This window comes from Canis lupus, chromosome 3 (assembly GCF_003254725.2).
Source record: "Canis lupus dingo isolate Sandy chromosome 3, ASM325472v2, whole genome shotgun sequence".
NCBI classification, from domain to species: Eukaryota; Metazoa; Chordata; class Mammalia; order Carnivora; family Canidae; genus Canis; species Canis lupus.
The window spans coordinates 88977692-88995421 of NC_064245.1; the positions used below are offsets into that span (position 1 = coordinate 88977692).

A 17730-nucleotide genomic window follows, 5' to 3' on the forward strand; every position below is an offset into this window, starting at 1 on the left:
GGGTGTTGTAAAGATTGGTGTGATTGGCTTGCCCATTGTCCAACTGGGCAAACTATGAGAAACAAGACCTGCTTTTACATGTGTTGTGTGTCATTCGAACATGGATGGATGTATCCATTTACTTTTAGGATTTACATTTAGGGCTACATTTACATTTACATTTAGGGCTACCATAACAAAATGCCACTGCTAGATGGTTTGAACTGCAAATTTATTTTCTCACAGTTCTGGGAACCCAAAATCAAGATACCCGCAGAGTTGGTTTCTCCTGACACCTCTCCCATTGGCTTGCAGATGGCTGCTTTCTTGCTGTGCTTACACATGGCCTTTCCTCTGCTTGTGTGTATCCCTGGTGTCTCTCTCTCTCTTCTTATAAAGATACCAGTTATATTGGATTAGGGTCCCTGTGACCTCATTTAATGTTAATTACCTCCTTAAAAGCCATATCTCCACATACAGCCATACTGGAGGTTAGGCCCTCAACATACAAATTTTGAGGTGATACAGTTCAACCCGTAATGGTGCCAGAAGTCAGATTACGGGAGATTAAGGAGAAAACAGGAGAAAATGGACCCAGTGGATCTAGTCAAATTTTCTGAGATATTTGACGGTGCAGAAAAGGAGAGGAGATAAATATGTTGTTTTTATCATTCTTATTTCTGTTGGTATTGAGAGACAATATGACAAAGGAGAAAGAACATAAAGTTTGGCATCAGAGACTTGGGTGTGAATCCTGTCTCTATCTTTCTCCTATGTGACATCTGGTCACTCATGTCTTCACCTCTATAAGACCCAGTAGTACATGTGTTTAAAAATAAAAGGACAATTTTACCTCATCATGGAGTTACTGTGAGTACTAGAATTATATTAATAGAGCACCTGGGGATCCCTGGGTGGCACAGCGGTTTAGCGCCTGCCTTTGGCCCAGGGCGCGATCCTGGAGATCCGGGATCGAGTCCCACGTCGGGCTCACGTTGCATGGAGCCTGCTTCTCCCTCTGCCTGTGTCTCTGACTCTCTCTCTCTCTCTCTCTGTGACTATCATAAATAAATAAAAATTAAAAAAAAAATAGAGCACCTATCCTGCCTCCTGCCCTATAATGGGCGCTCAATAGATGTTAAGCGTTGTATTAAAATCCACACACACACACCCCTCCCCGCCCCAAATACATTCTCCTAAAAGGTGGCTGAGTCAACCTGTGAGTTTCACAGTCGTGTGCAGAATCATGCTGTGCTCTCCAGAGTTTGCCTCCAGGAATCAGTCTTGATTGGGTTAGGTGGTGTTGCTTTTTTAAAGTGTGCTGGTGATTACTGATGATTTCAGGTTTTTAGAGCCTGTCAGCCTCCTAGAAATAGAAACAGCCCTTTGGCAGGTAGGAGTCATTAGGAAATAAGGTACCAGTCAGCCGGGAAAACAAGAGTCCACAGGCAGATGCTTCCAGTGCGGTGCTTTGAATATTGAGTATGATGCTCAATCCTAGCACACACTTAATTCAATTAATTACACTGACCCTCTGACTCTGGGTCTTTTGTCTCCATCTCAGCATCAGCACGTCTGTGACAGCTGGAGGAAGGAAGTGTGTTGGTGGTGTGGTTCGGATTGCTGTGTGGTTACAGAGGCCAAGGAGTGAATGCACTGTTTTGTTTCTTTCCAGTGGAAGGGTCACTGTGTCTACAAAAGGTTATGCTATGATTGAAGCACTACTCAGAAAATATGATTAAAATTTCCTCTGCCTTTGCTCTTGCTGTTTCTCGGAACAAGGCATGGAGAACACAGAGATTCCAAAGAAGGCATCTAAGGTCTACCAAGGGTCCACAAACCTCAGTTTGAGAAATAATTTTCTAGAGGGCTGCTAAGGTTCAAGGGGTTCCAGGGGAATGGAAACTTTAGTAGCAACACCATTTATTTACTGATTCATTCATTCATTCATTCACTCACCAAATAATTATTGAGTGATTATGGGTACCAGACTGTTAGACCCAGAGGATATGCATATCTCTAAGACATTGCTCACATCGCCAAGTAACCCACAATGGAGAAGGCAGGCATGGACAGGTCATATTATGTTTTTATGCTTCATGAGAGGTAGGTAAGGTGTGAGAACTCTGCACAGGGTTCTGCATGGTGGAGTAATCTGGAAAGGCTTCAGAGAGGCAGTATTATTTGAATTAAATCATTAAAGATATATACATTTCAACAGGCAGAAAGAAGAAAGAAGAACATTTTAGGCTGACGGGATTATTCTGTAATCAACTCAAAAGAAGCTTATGTGAAGATATTTCTCAAGAAAGCCGGGTCTTTCTATCTGGTGTTATCTATTTACATCAAGTCTGTTCCAGGGCATTCATTTCTGCATTGGCAACTCCAGTAACAATAACACAGTCCAATTCATTGGATCAACAGCAATCTTAGGGAGCACCTCCTCTCTAAGCTCAGGACCTATTGAGTAGAATCAGCCTATTCTACTCAAATGTTCCAGTGAATGAAGGAGAAAATTGAAGGAGCCCCATATGGACTTTTTTGATTTTCCCCATAAAGCTCAGCCGGAGGTCAATTTGTGAATGCCTAGTTGCCATTTCCCTAGCTACCTGTAGGCCGCTACACATCCTTCAGGTGCATAGCTCGCTTACTTTCGCATCAATTTTATGCTTGTCAGCTCGAGTTTATTGTTGGCCTTCCCATCTTCTCATGTCCCTTTTATTTTTCTTATCTATCCATCACTATCCTGCAGCTTTTCCATCTCACAGTTCCACAATAAGCTATTAAAATACGAAGAGTACAAAACAAATGTCTGCTTTTATCCTCTCTTCCCCATTTTGACAAACACAACCATTCCAAGTACCTGTTTCACTGCCATTATTGGGCTTTTGTAAACTTGAGGGCAGTGATTAGGACACTCCAAGATTAGGGTTCTGTGGAAACCTCTTTATCCCTGCTCTGTGAGAACTCTGGCCCATCACTGTACTTAGTGAGAGAGGGCAGAAAGTAGGTACAGGTGTTAGTGAAAGGCAGCTCTGAGTATCTGAATGATGTGACTTTTGGCCACAATGACTAAATTTCTGGCACATGAGATGTGGAATTGGAATGCTAGTGGCCCGGGGCACAGAGTTAATGAAAAAAAAGCTCTTCTTCTGAACCTCTGAGCTGGAAATCTGTAGCTAAGAAGAAGGAATACAATGGAGGTTAGCAAGCCATGGCTACGGGGTTAGGCCTGCATACTTATATTCCTGGTGAGTTCTTTAGCCAAGGTGTGGATTGGATGATGGCAAGAACAATTTCTTAGGCCTCCATGGGGACCTACTGCAAAAAAAGCTGAAATTGATCAAGGATGCTATACTTTTGAGACCTGAGCACCCAGATCCTAATATAAGCCAACACCTCCTAACTAATGTTCCACACAAGCCTAGGGCAGACATGTAGAGATCACCAGATGTGACCTGTGGGGAGAGAGGGTTCTGTGGAAAAATACCCTTTGGGGTCAATTGGGTTAAACAAAGTTAAACAGAATTGTTTGTTGCAGGTCCTCTGGAAACCTTTAATTTCCCTCTTTGGGTCCCACACTATAATAGCATTTATAGCATTTCCCTAACTTATATGGATATCAAATTCTTTTTACAAAGAGCATCTTTGAGAAATCATACTGTAAATATAATTCACAAAGGAAAGTACAGTATTTTAGGATATATCTGTAGCTATCGACTCCCTTGGCTGCAGAAGAGGGTCTAGCCAGAACTTCTCCCAGGCCCAGTCCAAAGTGCACCCGTGAAGACTGGGTTTATGCCAGTGAAATCAGCAGCTGATTACTCACTTCAGCACCTCAACTGGCCACTTTATTTGTAGCCCCAGGCCAAATATTTGAATCCTCAGAGAGTATTGACAGAGTCCTACCTCCTAGTTGTGTGATACACAGGGTGGTACTGATTGTCATTAAACTGAAATTCCATTTTTCCAAACCGGACTTGGTATATGCACACCAAGTCCAGGTTTTAAGGTTATTCATGATTTTGTGTACTCTTCAAACTGTATTATAAAGATGCTAATATTGTAAGATCTAATGATTAGAGCTAGTAGGGAAAAAGAGTATGTGGAATTGTCGTAGCTTCGTTATGTAAACTCTGGGAAATGTAAAGGCTACCTTAGATGGTACGAGAATCCTTCCTTTGGAAAAATCACAGACATCCAGTAAACGTTTTATTGTTCTCCTGTGTTGTTGTGTATAAGCACCAGTGACCTGTGACTGTTCTTCAGCCTCTTTTTGGTTCTCCTCCACAGACAGCGTGGAAGATGAGCTGGAGATGGCCACTGTCCGGCATCGGCCTGAGGCTCTGGAGCTTCTGGAAGCCCAGAGCAAATTTACCAAGAAGGAGCTCCAGATTCTTTACAGAGGATTTAAGAATGTAAGAACTTCCTTTATAACTTTACCTTCACACTGTTCTCAGCAGAGCATTGAGGAGTGAGAGGAAATGAGGGAAAACACATGGTTCTGTGAGAGCGCCATCGTACGTACATTTCATACGGATCTTTCCTAGATGTGAATATTATCAATATCCACTTAGACTTTGGGTCACTTTGGCACAAAGTGCTCACACAAGGTGGGTGGACATTAAACAAGGATGGGTACAAAAAAAAGGCCTACTTATTTCAGTTCCTGGTATGTTTTGTTTTTTGGTTGTAATGACAAAATTTCAAGAGGCTTCAATTCTCTCTTCATTTTTGAACTATATTCTGATGTTTGACTTGAATCTTGACTATAGTTCGAGGCCCATATGGAATGCCATTCCCAACATTGGAGAAGAGTCACTCTAAGTTTCTGAAAAAAACATGCTACCAATGACAGTAGACCCTAAATGTCTGTAGGTAGTCCCTGCATCTGGTTCTTTGTGATCCAGGTGCACCTTAGGATTCTCTTTCCTGAATGAATCATCTTCAAAGGACAATGAGTGGTCCAGACAATTGACTTGTTGAACACTTGGTATGTGTTAGGTGTTAAGCTAGATACTGTAGGTTATTCAAAAGCCAGAGAAGATATCCAAGGAACTTCTGGTCTATATGGGGAGAGATGACTTGTCATGAATTTATTTGAAAGCAATTCATCCTTGGGCATTTGACTGGCTCAATTGGTAGAGTACATGACTCTTGATTTTAGGGTTGTGAGTTCAAGTCCAATGTTGGGCATGGAGCCTACTTTAAAAAAAAAAAAAAAAAAAGAAAGAATGGGATCCCTGGGTGGCGCAGCGGTTTGGCACCTGCCTTTGACCCAGGGCGCGATCCTGGAGACCCGGGATCGAATCCCACGTCGGGCTCCCGGTGCATGGAGCCTGCTTCTCCCTCTGCCTATGTCTCTGCTTCTCTCTCTCTCTCTCTCTCTCTGTGACTATCATAAATAAATAAAAATTAAAAAAAAAAGTTTTTTAAAAAAAAAAGAAAAAGACATTTTATTCTTAAAAGTATCAGATGATTGTGTTTCAAATGGCATACACAGGCCAACATGTGCTATGTTCTTACACACATGTAAACCATAGTAGCTACACTACAGGTTCCCCTTGAAATCCAAATTATTTTTTTAAAGATTTTATTTATTTATTCCTGAGAGACACACAGAGAGAGAGAGAGAGACAGAGACAGAGACATAGGCAGAGGGAAAAGCAGGCTCCATGCGAAGCCTGACGCAGGACTCGATCCTGGAACTCTAGGATCACGCTCTGGGCCGAAGGCAGGCATTAAACCACTGAGCCACCCAGGGATCCCCTTGAAATCCAAATTAAATTACATTGATCCCTCCTCAGGTCTTCCCCCTACCAGCCCCACTATAGACTCTATAGTGTCCAAAGAGTCCTGCTAATTCCAGCCTCTTCAAATCTGACCATCTCAATTGCTACCTCTGTGCAACCTCATGCTGACCAAAAGAGAAACTCTACCTCTTTCCATAAAAGTTTACATAAAAGTTTACTCAGAGAATTTGTAACCCTAGTTGACTTTTCAGAATATGTTTACAGAGTTCCATCATGATGGCATACAACCTTCCACCATCTCTCTGACTCCACGGGGTCTCTCTCTACCCCATTTCTGTTCCACCACTCTCCTTGCCTGGGCTTTCTAAGGCTTTTCTCTCCCCATTACTCCTCTGAAACCGGGTTCTCTGCTAACACCCAGGTCTCTGTGCAGGTGTTAAAAGGAGTCTGGATGTGCAATCTATCACGATGACACATGCAAATACACACGCATAAAGGGAAAGCAGCTTTGGAAATGAGGCTAGAGAATTATTAGTTATGTCTATGCTGCACCGTGTGCAGAGAGAGCAAACACTTATAAAAAAAAAAAAAAACAGCTGGAATGACCACTGGCAGCAGCAATTAGACACAAAATGGTTGTCAAATAAAGGAGAACTGAATCCAGCCTCTCAGCAACCCTGCTACGCATTTACCACTCCACTGACGTGACTGCAGGTCTCTCCATTTGGGGTCAGCCTGCCCTTGGTACCATTTATTGCAAATTGAAATCATGATTACTGCCATCGTTAGCTTCCAGAGGCAGCATCTCTCTGCAGGTTGGTCTTCTCCAAGTGGCACTTCACAGAAATTGCCCGGGCTCTGACGTCTGCATTCGTTTATTTTTGTCTTTTATTTTATTTTACTTTTATTGCTCTCTCTTATTTTTGTCTTTGCCTACCTGTCCTCTTTCTGCCTTTTGTCCTCTCCTCCTTCTTTCCAGACCCCCCTCCTTTCTCCTTTTCTTAACCTTCAGGTCCTTGCTTTATTTCTTCTTCCTGAGTTTTCTCCCTCCTTTGTCTCTTCTCCTTGTCAACTGTTGTCTCTTTTCTTTTGCTTCTCCCCTTTCCTTTCTCTTGTTCTCTTCTCTCTGCATCAGTTTCCTGTCCCACCCCCCCATCCTGCACCATGAGATAAATTTCCATCAGACCTGAATGTGCCCAAAGCCTATTCACATACTCCTTTACAAGAAAGGACTCCACGGTTTGCTCAGAAAATGTTAATTGATGTCTCTGATAAATCAAACACAACTGTTATTTTCATTTTGGGTTATTTTCCCCTAGCCAAATGTACAAGTCTAATAAATATACCCTGAATTATATCAAGGGAGGCATGAAAGCAGGGCAATGGCACTCATGTTTTATAGGATGGCAGCAATCTGAACCAGCTTAGCATCAGAGAAAGCAAACCAATTACTCTTGGTTTCCTGAACACCAATTATCTCAAGCTCTTAAGATCAAAAAATTACTTCCATGGAACCAATTGGGTTATTTATTTTTTAATAAAACCTTTTAAAGCCCCCTATATTTTTATTAAAAGGATAAGCTAGTTACCAACATCTTAAGACAATGACACTTATCTAATAAAGGCTCAGTATGACAAATCACCCGTTAGTAAAGATCGCCGGAGCCCCCCAATCTTTTCCCAGTACCATATCCCTGATAGCATTTCCTCATTTCCAACACAGGTTATTAATAAAAATGGGGGATGGAAGAAAGGTAAGATAGTAAGGGAAAATTTCTCAGCCTGTCACTCTGTTTTACCCACTGAGTCACCCCCACATTCTTATTTCTCTTACCGCCTGCTGAACTGAGTCTCTTAAAGTAGGAGGCTGATAGAAATGGAGAAGATAGCAGTGTTTCTCAATCTTTAGTACCCTGGAATCAACTAAAGGCTTGTTAAAAACCAGTTTGCTGGGCACCAGCCTCAAAGATTATGATTTAGTAGGTCTGAGATTGGGGTGAAGAATTTGCATTTCTCATAAGTTCCCAGGTGATGCTAAAGCTGCTGGTTTGGGGACCACACTTTAAAAAATCACTATGAAGATACCATAAGCTTTGGGTCACTCAGACTCAAGCCCATATCTTACTTGTTTAAGCAGCTTTCTCTGAGTCAGTCGCCTATGTCTTCTTAACTCTACAAATGAGGATATTGATACCTACAGTACTGGAGTTTTGTTTTGTTTTGGCTGATTTTTGTCTGATTCTTTTAAAGAAATTAAGAAAATTTAGAAGTTTTCTTAAGAAAATTTAGATAATAAACATGAGTCCAACAAAAAGGAGTTATTATAGTATATCTCCAAATAGTCAAACTTAGTATTGTCAGTGGCCAGTCATGGTTGGCCTACATACTGCCTCACAGCGTTTTGGGTTCTGAGCTACATAACCGTGTACTAGAGATACAAGGTATTTTCTACATGTCAGGAGTCTCAAACTTAACTGCATCTTGCAATCACTCCGGGACCTTTAAAAATTACAAATAGGTTGGTACCATGCTTGATGATTCTGATGTAATTGCTTTGGGAAGAAGCTTGAGCATCGGGATTTATAAAGTTCTCCAGGTAATTATAATGTGCAGCCAAGATTGACAACCAGTGAACTAGTCACACGGTGCTTCTGTCACAAAAAGAATTGATCTGATGATGAGTCCTGGGAAAGAATTGATCTGATGGTGATGAGTCCTGGGAAAGAATTGATCTGATGGTGATGAGTCCTATGGTACTGAGAAAAATATCAATGTTTAGACAGACTACATTGGAGCCTTAGGAGGTCTTTGGTGGGCTTCCACCCCTTGGTGGAATGTGTATGTTAGGTGGGTAACAGCTCTTAGCTCTGATGAATCTGACTCAGTTAAACTTGAAGTGATGCTCAATGGTTTTTCTTTTTTTCTTAAACTTCTTAATTAAAAAAAAATCCGGGGATCCCTGGGTGGCTCAGCGGTTTGACGCCTGCCTTTGGCCCAGGGCGTGATCCTGGAGTCCTGGGATCGAGTCCTGCATTGGGCTCCCTGCATGGAGCCTGCTTCTCCCTCCTCCTGTGTCTCTGCCTCTCTCTCTCTCTCTATGTCTATCATAAATAAATAAAAATAAATAAATCTTTAAAAAATAAAAATAAAAAAATCCCATTTAATAGATAGCTAACAGAAAGCCACATCTGATAACCACAGACCCAAATATGACCCAGGTCATATTAAGTATCTATATTCATGTTTCATGAACTTGATTTGTTGCTCTCTCAAAATCAGGCATAACTTTAGTTCAATTTTAGGTGATGATGAATGGTCTCCTGGGGCATTAAGTTTTAAAATGGCTGTGCCTCTCCATCATTTACTTTCATTAGTTAATAATTTATAGCATATTCTTCCAATTGTTTAAGGCACAACGTGAAAGTTGCAAGATGTTAGATTTGTATGCTTTGGACACCTGGTACCTTCTTGTCCCAAATCCTTCCCCACTTCTTTTTCTTTCGCTACTTTGAATTATAATAGGTCTAAGTAACCATTAGATTCACATATATTTTTAAGGTATCACCTTAATGACTGGTAATGTCCTTTTTCCTAAAAATGCTAAGTGTTAATATCCTTTTTACCTAAGGATGAAGGATGTTTGTATTTTTTTTATTGTAACAAATTATCACATATTTAGTGGCTTAAAAAACATGCATTCATCATGTCACAGTTGTGAGGGTCAGGAGTCCAGAAGCAACTTAACTGGGTCCTATATTTAGGGTCTCACAAAGCTACAATCAAGGTGTTGATTAGGCTACATTTTTTCTGCCTGGGATCCTCTTCCCAGCACATATAGTTGTTGGCATTTCCCTGTGGTTGTATTTCTGAGATCTCCACTCTCTTGCTGGCTGTCGTCCTGGAGCCTCTCATCTTCGATGCTGCCTCTGGTCCCTTGCCCATGACCTTCTCACAGAATCTCTTATAATGTGCAGCTCACTTCTTCAAAGCCAGCAAGAGAGAGTCTCTCTAGTCTTCTAAAGCAGAGTCTTACACGATATACTATAGTCATGAGTATGACATCTTAACCTACCATCTTTGTATATCCCAGCACTCAAGGAAAGGAGATTAAAAAGAATGTGACTTACTAGGAGTCACCATAGTGTGTGTCCATCACAGCAGTGTTCTTAAGAAGACACAACCCCAGAAGTCAGCATCTGAAGCAACTAAATTAAATCTGAAGTCCTATCTCAAGCATGGTTAATCCCTACCCTCATTGTTGTACCTACAATCCAGACATCTCCTTGGGGATTTGACCAATAGTGGTACCAAACTTTTCTTTGGTTTCTGCAAGAGGTTTGATTTTGTGGCCAAAGGAACCAACAGGAGATGGAAGTTTTTGATGTTTTTTTTCCTACACCACTTGAAGAGTTTGAGAACTTACTATATATTTAAAAATAGATGAGAGGAAGTGAGGACAAAATTATAGGGGGTCTACATTTTCTTACAAAGGACCTTTATATAAAAAGCAGTAAATCTCACTTATGGTAGAGAGGGAGAGAGGAGGAGTTTAGCACATGCTTGATAAAGAGCGGGATATGGTGTTTAGGATAGAGAAATAAGCTGCAATTGCCCTTTTGTCACGAGCCCTTAGAGTTATTCTTGAGGCTTCACAGGCTGATTGTGTAACCTTCAGTAAATCACTTCATCTCTGGCAGCTTCTGTCTCCCTGTCAGCAAATTAGGGATTAAGATCTTCTCTTCCAATCATGAAAGGGGGTGGGTAATAATTGGCTTTATTCTGCTCTTGAAAGACTCAGATAAAAGATCTTCCTTAAGTGCAAAGTATTACTCATGTACTATAAAATCAAGGTATAAGAACAGAGTTAAAATGTAATTTTCTATACCCTCAGGGATTTTTTTTTTTTGTCAGACTTTCAGGAAACAGGGCTTTCTGAGATGTTTATGTACAAGTCTCAGCAGATAAACATGGCAGCCCTCCTGACTTCCAAATATCGACATTATACTGGGTTCAAACCTTTCAGCTGACATATTTTATCTTGGGCAGGTAGTTTAGCTTCTCTGGACATCAAATTCTCCTTTGAAGATTCAGGCTATTAGCATCCATGCAAATGAGAAGATGATGAAAAATATTTTGCATAATTTCTTTCACTGAGAGTGTGCTCAATAGACCTTGGAGCCCTTAAGCTCTCTCCTAATCATTCTACTAAGTACAGAAGTAACTAAAATTTACAATGAACATTCTGCAATGTCATCTTGAAGCCAATTACCTTATACAAGAGTTTGTGTTAAATATAATCTGTGGAATTTGGATGCTTCTTGTTTATTTATTTATTTTTATTTTAAATTAATTACTATGCTAAATTTTTGAAATCATGTGGAAAGTATAAATTGAAATATGTAACTATCTCATCTACAATCAACTCCCCATTCCACCTTGCTGGAGGTAAGTATGCTTAACTTTCTTCTTTACTCTTGTAGATATTTTTATGTGCATGTATTTGTGTTTAGAGGGATTCTTTTGACACAAATGGGTTTGATAATATATGTATCCAACAGATTATTTTTACTTAACAATGAGCAATTGTGATTATTTAATTTTATTTTCAAACAACCATTATACACGTGTTGGTCAGGCATTCCCTGTTTGGGGATACTTTGAGTCTGACCTAGTAGATGGTCTAGTGGGTTAGCACGCCAGTTCTAAGCCTCCTCTTGGATTGCTTGCAAATTCCCATAGGGGAGGCAGCAGTTTCTGCACTACCCTTCTATCTTACCCCTGTTTCAGAGAGGGATTTACCTTTTAAGGGCTGTATCATCCCCTTACCACACCAGAACACACAACTGCCTCTCTTCCCAACAAAAAAAAAAAAGAGAGAGAGAGAGAGAGAAAGAGAGAAATACAAATGGACTAAGGATCTTATTTCTGTTTAACCTATGAGTTTCCTGAAGACCATCTACTGAGCCTGATTCATCTTGATTCTCTATTCTTAATTCCAAATGTCTGGCCCATTATACGACTCAGTATCTGGTTTTAGAATGAAAGTACCAGACCCTGATAACAGATAAGTCATCTCTCATCATCCATGTAATGCCTAACTTTTAAAAGTTAGTAGCTTGTACATCCATTAAATTTCATTAAATGAAATATATATGCAGGATATTTAACTCTTGTTTGCCCCCTAAACCTATATTTTATCAATAAATGTTACCTCTCCATGTATTCAGTCACCTAGACACTCAGATGTCTTTCTGGATTCTTCCCTAAGAAACTGCTGCATCTAATTAATCTCCAAGCTCAGTCAGTTTTTTAGTCTTTATATCTCTCCCATCTACCCCTTCATTTTCCTCTACACTGTCCTTTCCTCTCTGTCATCTCGCATCTATGTCACCACAATGGCCTCCCAATCTCCTGGACTCCAATCTTATTTTCTTCTGAACCAATCTTCACAGGGCAATGAAAGGCATCTTTCTAAAGCACAAATAGGATCTTGCTGATTCCTACTTAAAACCAATGAATATATGTCCATTGCCATTAGAAGACAGAATCAGGAGCCTTATGCACTCATCCAACACATATTTATTGAGTGTCTACTACAAGTCCAACCCTGACTACAGTGACCCAACTAGCCCTTGCTTACTTTTCTAGTTTTATCTCTCACTATCTTTTATTCACTCCCCTCCAACCATAAAGAACTGCCTGCAGTTGGTGTGGTTCCCTCTGAGGAGTTTTGATCTGCCCTTTCTTCCTGCAGAGAATACTATTCCTCATGACTCCCTTACTGTTCATAAGGCAAACTCACTTGTACACCTTCTCCACATCTCAGCTTAGATTTTATCTCAATATAATTTTTTCCATCATTCATTCTGTGAATGCTGAATATGATCCCACCATTCAACTAGGTCTTTAGGATATATTGACTAAAATGACAGGTAAGTTCTCTTGGAGTTTACATTCCAATGGGAGTTGGAAGTGGGTGGTAAAGAGGGATACAAAATGATAAGCAAACAACTAAGGAAATCCCTGCTATGATAAGAACTGTAATGAAATATATTATAGAAAGGCAGAAAAGAGAGCTTCTTTTGATGGGATGGTTAAAGATGTGTTCACTGGGAAGATGGCACTTAATTGAATATATAATATGAAGAAGGACTAAGCTACATGAAGGACATTCCAGGCAGAGAGAACAACCACAAATCCTGAGGCAGGAGTGAGGCAAGAGTGTGTGGAACTTGGAATATTCATTTTCTTTCATTGTTCCTAAAGATATTGAGAAAGTATTGATTTTAAAAGGGTCAGATGTAATATATAGTAACAATTTTGAAAAGGTGACTCTTCAGGCTGCTCTAAGAAGATTGCAGTGTAGGGTGTCAAAGTAAAATAAGGAGACCCTTGGGAAAGAAGCTTCAGAAGAGTAGGGGAAAAAGTGTTGCTTAGACCAAGATGGAGGCAAAATATGGTGTGTGGTGGAGGCTGAGCCAACTGGCCATTTTGATGGTTTAGATTAAAAGATGAAAGGAAGAGAGGACCCAAAGTTAACTCAAAGCTAATTTTGAAAGGCTTATATGTAGAAAAACTTTGACACCTTTAGCGTAAATTTGGAGACACTCCTGAAGTGTTTCCCCCAATTGCGCGGATTTAAGGATCCTTTCCATATTCTATACTCTCCCTAGGGTCAGGTACTATATTTTCTTTGCCATAAGACTCTTAACTCTTCAGATCATGCCTTGTACATAACATATAATCTATACAGGTTTGTGAATAAATGACCCCAATCAAAAAGTTCAGGGATTCATCCAGATAAAATTTTTATCTTCTCTCACTTTTTTAGTTCCCTTTACATCTACCTAGTAAGATTGAAGAGCTATCGATTTTCTCTTGGGAAAAAAAAAAATCTAATGGTAAGGAAAGTGAAAGAGCATGACTTTTCTTGTAAAAGAACCACAAAAATACCTGGACACATTTACTGAGTTTATCAAGTGCTCCTCAAAAATATTAAGGGCAGTCTCATATGGTAACAAAGAACTACTTTTGGTTCTATTGCAAGTGTGTTCATAGTTTTCATCCAATAGATTCTCATGCCTTATAATGCTCAGCAAATATACTGTCAAGTGAATAATAGGATCTCTGTAGCTCAAGAACCCCTCTCATCTCAGCAACATATTTCAAAAATTAAAAGAGATTGAGTGGTGGCATCTAGTAGTTCCCATACGTAGTTGAGTGGGTTCATTGCTGTAACACACAGCCCAGTATTTTAAAGGTTTAATGCAATAGGGTTTTGTTTCTTTCTCGGCTCCCAAACCCAGGCTGATCATCAACAGCTGTTCAGGTTGGGGGCTTTGCTTCACTTGTTCATTGAGGTTACTCCTCCCATCTAGGGATTCCACTACTGTCTATAGCCTCAGCACCTCCACTGAGCCAACTGTGTCTGGTTGTTGGTTAAGAAAAAAGAAAGAGAGCAAGAATACATGGGGCATGTTGGGCCTGTCCTAAAGTGGCAGACATTCCTTCTGCCCATATTCCATTGGTCAAAACTCAGTCATTTGGCTCCATTTGACTTTAAGAGAGGCTAAGGAAAAATACATTTAGAAAGAAAGTTAAATTAAACTTCCTCCAAATTGGGGGAAAGATATCAGAGATTTCAGAGATAACTTCCAAGTTCAAGTATTTCCCAGGAGGACTCACAAGATTCAGTATATAGTCATATTCAATTCTACCATCTGTTATAGCAAAAGGATACAAAACAAAACTAACCAAGGGAAAAGGTGCATGGGATCATGCTTGGAGGAGACCAGAGGCAAACTTCCAAGAGTGCTTCCCTGGTAGAATCACACAGAATGGGTTCAACTTCCTCAGCCATCAGTTGTTACAACATAGGTGAAATGCTGACTACCAAGAAAAGTCATCAGGTACTGCGTCTCCAAACCCTCCTTTCACTGAATTTTTTTAGAGAATGTCCTAAATATCTCCTACATTAGTCTAGCTAATCTTTCTAAGACAAACTTCTCAGTCTGAGAACAATGGGTCAACTGAGACTTCCAACTCATATACCCCTTGACAGATCAAGATTTAAATAATAATAATAATAAATCTCTGTCTTCTGAATGCTTTGAGATTTCCTCCTTCCTCAGCATCGTACATCAAAACTGAATAGATAACAAGTTCAAAAGCAATTTCAATCAAGGAAGTTTGTTGATAAGACTTGTTGTGCAAGGAACCCACTCTTCACAGCACAGAACCCAAGCACCAGGAGATAAGAGTATTGTGTGCATCAACCTTGAATGGCATTACTCTTTCTCAATATTTTTGGAAAAACTGAACTATTCACACAAATGTGTCACTGGGAGTCTAGTAAATATTTTTTTTTTCAAATTCAGCCCAGGATTTTCAAAGAGCCTGCTGCACAACTTTGGATGGTTTGTGGCTAAAACTAAAAAAAAAAGCAAATCTAGGGTACCATTCATCACTGCAAGCGGCTGGCAGGGAACCTACCTCATAAAGTCAGATCATTTTCCATTTTTTAAAATAGTTCCCTCTTAAATATATTCATTAATATAAGCCTAACTGGCAATTATTTTAGTGATCCTGGCAGGCACTCAAATCTTCATTAAAATAAAATAGGATGCCAAAACTTTGGAAGTCTTTTCAATGCTACATTTGAGTTGATGTGTGAGACTAAATCCTCTTAAATCTGTGTTAATTTAACTTGAGAGAAATACGAAGAAACGTGTCAAAGGAAACGAGATAGAAATTGTAATTTTTTAATCTATGCACATTCTAATGAATTATGCCTAATATGTGACATTTCAACTCCCCTAGACTTTTACGAGTTTGAGTCACAGTTTCTCATGTCAAGCTCTTCTTGGTTGTTCATCCTTTCCACAATCATATGGAGCATCTATCATTTATTGAGTACTTACTATATTCTAGGTATTTTGCTGGTATTGGATACATAATAATGAGTAAACGAGAATTGTTCTCAACTCATAAACACTGGAGTCTTAGTGTAGGAAGTGTAAAATTAGTAAGAAAGGAAAAAACCAATCATGTGCAAATTGTAGTACATTCAATGAAAAAAAATAAGGATTCTGTGAGAGGCAGTCTTGGGGGCACAGGGGACCTAGAAGGTGTGATGGTCACATTTTATTTGTTGACTGGGTTAGGTTCTGGTGCCCAGTTGTTTGGTCAATCACTAGTGTGTTGTTGCCTTGAAGGTGTTTTGTAGATGTGATTAATATCTACAATCAGTTGACTTTAAGTGAAGCGTACCTTGATAACCTGGTCAGCCTCATCCAATCAGTGGAAAGCCTTGAGAACAAAAACTGAGGTTTCTCAGAAAAGAAAGCCTTCTGCCTCAATGTTGTAACATAGAAAGCCTGCTGAATTTCCACCTGCCAGTCTGCCCTACAGATTTCAGACTTGGGAGTGCCCACAGCCCCGTGCCAATTCCTTACCACCAACGGCTCATTCTCTCTCTTCCTACCCCTTTCCTCCTTCTTTTCCTCCCTCCCTCCCTCTCTCCCCCTTCTCTCTCTCTCTCTCTCTCTCTCTCTCTCTCTCTCTCTCCACCTTTCTTGGTTTCCTCACAATCCTGACTGATGCTTTTCTCAAGTCAAGGCTTTTTATGCCAGGCCTGAAGAGAAAACAACTCTTCATGAGCAAGGAAAAAAGTTATCCTCAGTTGAAGATATAGCAAGTGCAAAAGCCCTAAGGCAGGAAAGGGTTTATAATATCCAGAGAAGCAGTGCAAGTTATTGTGACTGTGGTTGAAAGAGGAGGGATGGGACCATCCAGGTGGGCACGGAGCAGGTCACAGAGCCTTGCAAGCTAAATTTAATTCCATTTGATAGGAAGCCACTGACAGTTTAAGAAGAGCATGGATATGACCTATATTTTTAAAAAACTCTATTTGGCAGATAATGAGTTTGGTCAAGGTGGGAGAATAAGGAAGGGGAAAGCAGTAAGGAAGGTATTGCAGTAGTCTACCCTATATGTGACAGGGAATTGAACTAAAAATTGTAGGAGGTGAGATGTAAAAAAAAGGACAGAGAAATCTCTTTATCATTTAGGGCTCTTGATGGTGGGCAGCAGAAACCTAGCCTGACTGACAGAAGAAAGAGAAGTGCTTAGAAACATCTAGGGCACCTCTCTGAACTGAAGGAAAACATGAACACCCGGGCCTTGCAAGAGAGAAGCATCTGGAAAGTTCCAAGTAAACAGAAGCAGACTAACGGGGATGGGCACGATACTGACCTAGAACTACATCTGTGTCTAACACCTCTCGCTCTCTGCCTTGTAGCCAGGCTGGGCTCTTTTCACTTTCCTAAGCACACGTTCTTTCCAGAGAAATAATGGAATTATGACACCTGCAGGAGGAAATCTGGAGGCGGACCCCGTGGGTGTCTGGGAGAGTCAGAGCTCCCAACAAACCCTTCCCTTGCACTACTTCTCTGCCGACCCCAAAATCCTGCTTACCAGGCGCTTCCCCCAACACCTTTTCATCATGGTCTTAACTACAATCTTATCCACACATTACTCTTTTTTTACATCGTTGGAAAAAGAAATCACTTGTGGAGAAGAGCTTCTAGCTCTTTCTGCTCTTAAGATCTTTCCACTTGTTGTTTCCCAAGACACATTTCCCTTACTATTTAGTATGGATGGTTCCACTCTCATCCTAAATCCTGCCTCTCCTGACCACATGGGAGTAAACCAAGCCCCTACTCCCCCAAATACTCAGTCAGTTTGTTTCTTTCTTGGCATTACCATTGTCTGTAATAATACATTTGTTTATTTATTTGCTGAGTCCCTCCAAGATAGGATATTAATGAGGGCAGGGACACATGTATGCCCAATAACCAGGGGTTGTCTTGGTACACAGTATGTATTTAATAGGCACTTGTTGCTTGAACTCCCTCTTCAACCCTGAGCAGAGCTGTGTGCACTCTGTAAAGACCCTGGGACCAAATCTCAGCCTCAGGGAATTTGCCATGAATTCTTC

General features: G+C 40.3%; 1 protein-coding gene across 1 annotated transcript in view; it reads left to right on the plus strand.

Moving 5' to 3' along the window:
- KCNIP4 (potassium voltage-gated channel interacting protein 4) overlaps positions 1–17730 on the plus strand; it is a 1134091-nt gene that overhangs the window by 1014757 nt on the left and 101604 nt on the right. Inside the window, 1 exon segment of the mRNA XM_049108732.1 lies at positions 4277–4397. Coding sequence (XP_048964689.1) covers positions 4277–4397 — 121 coding nt within the window.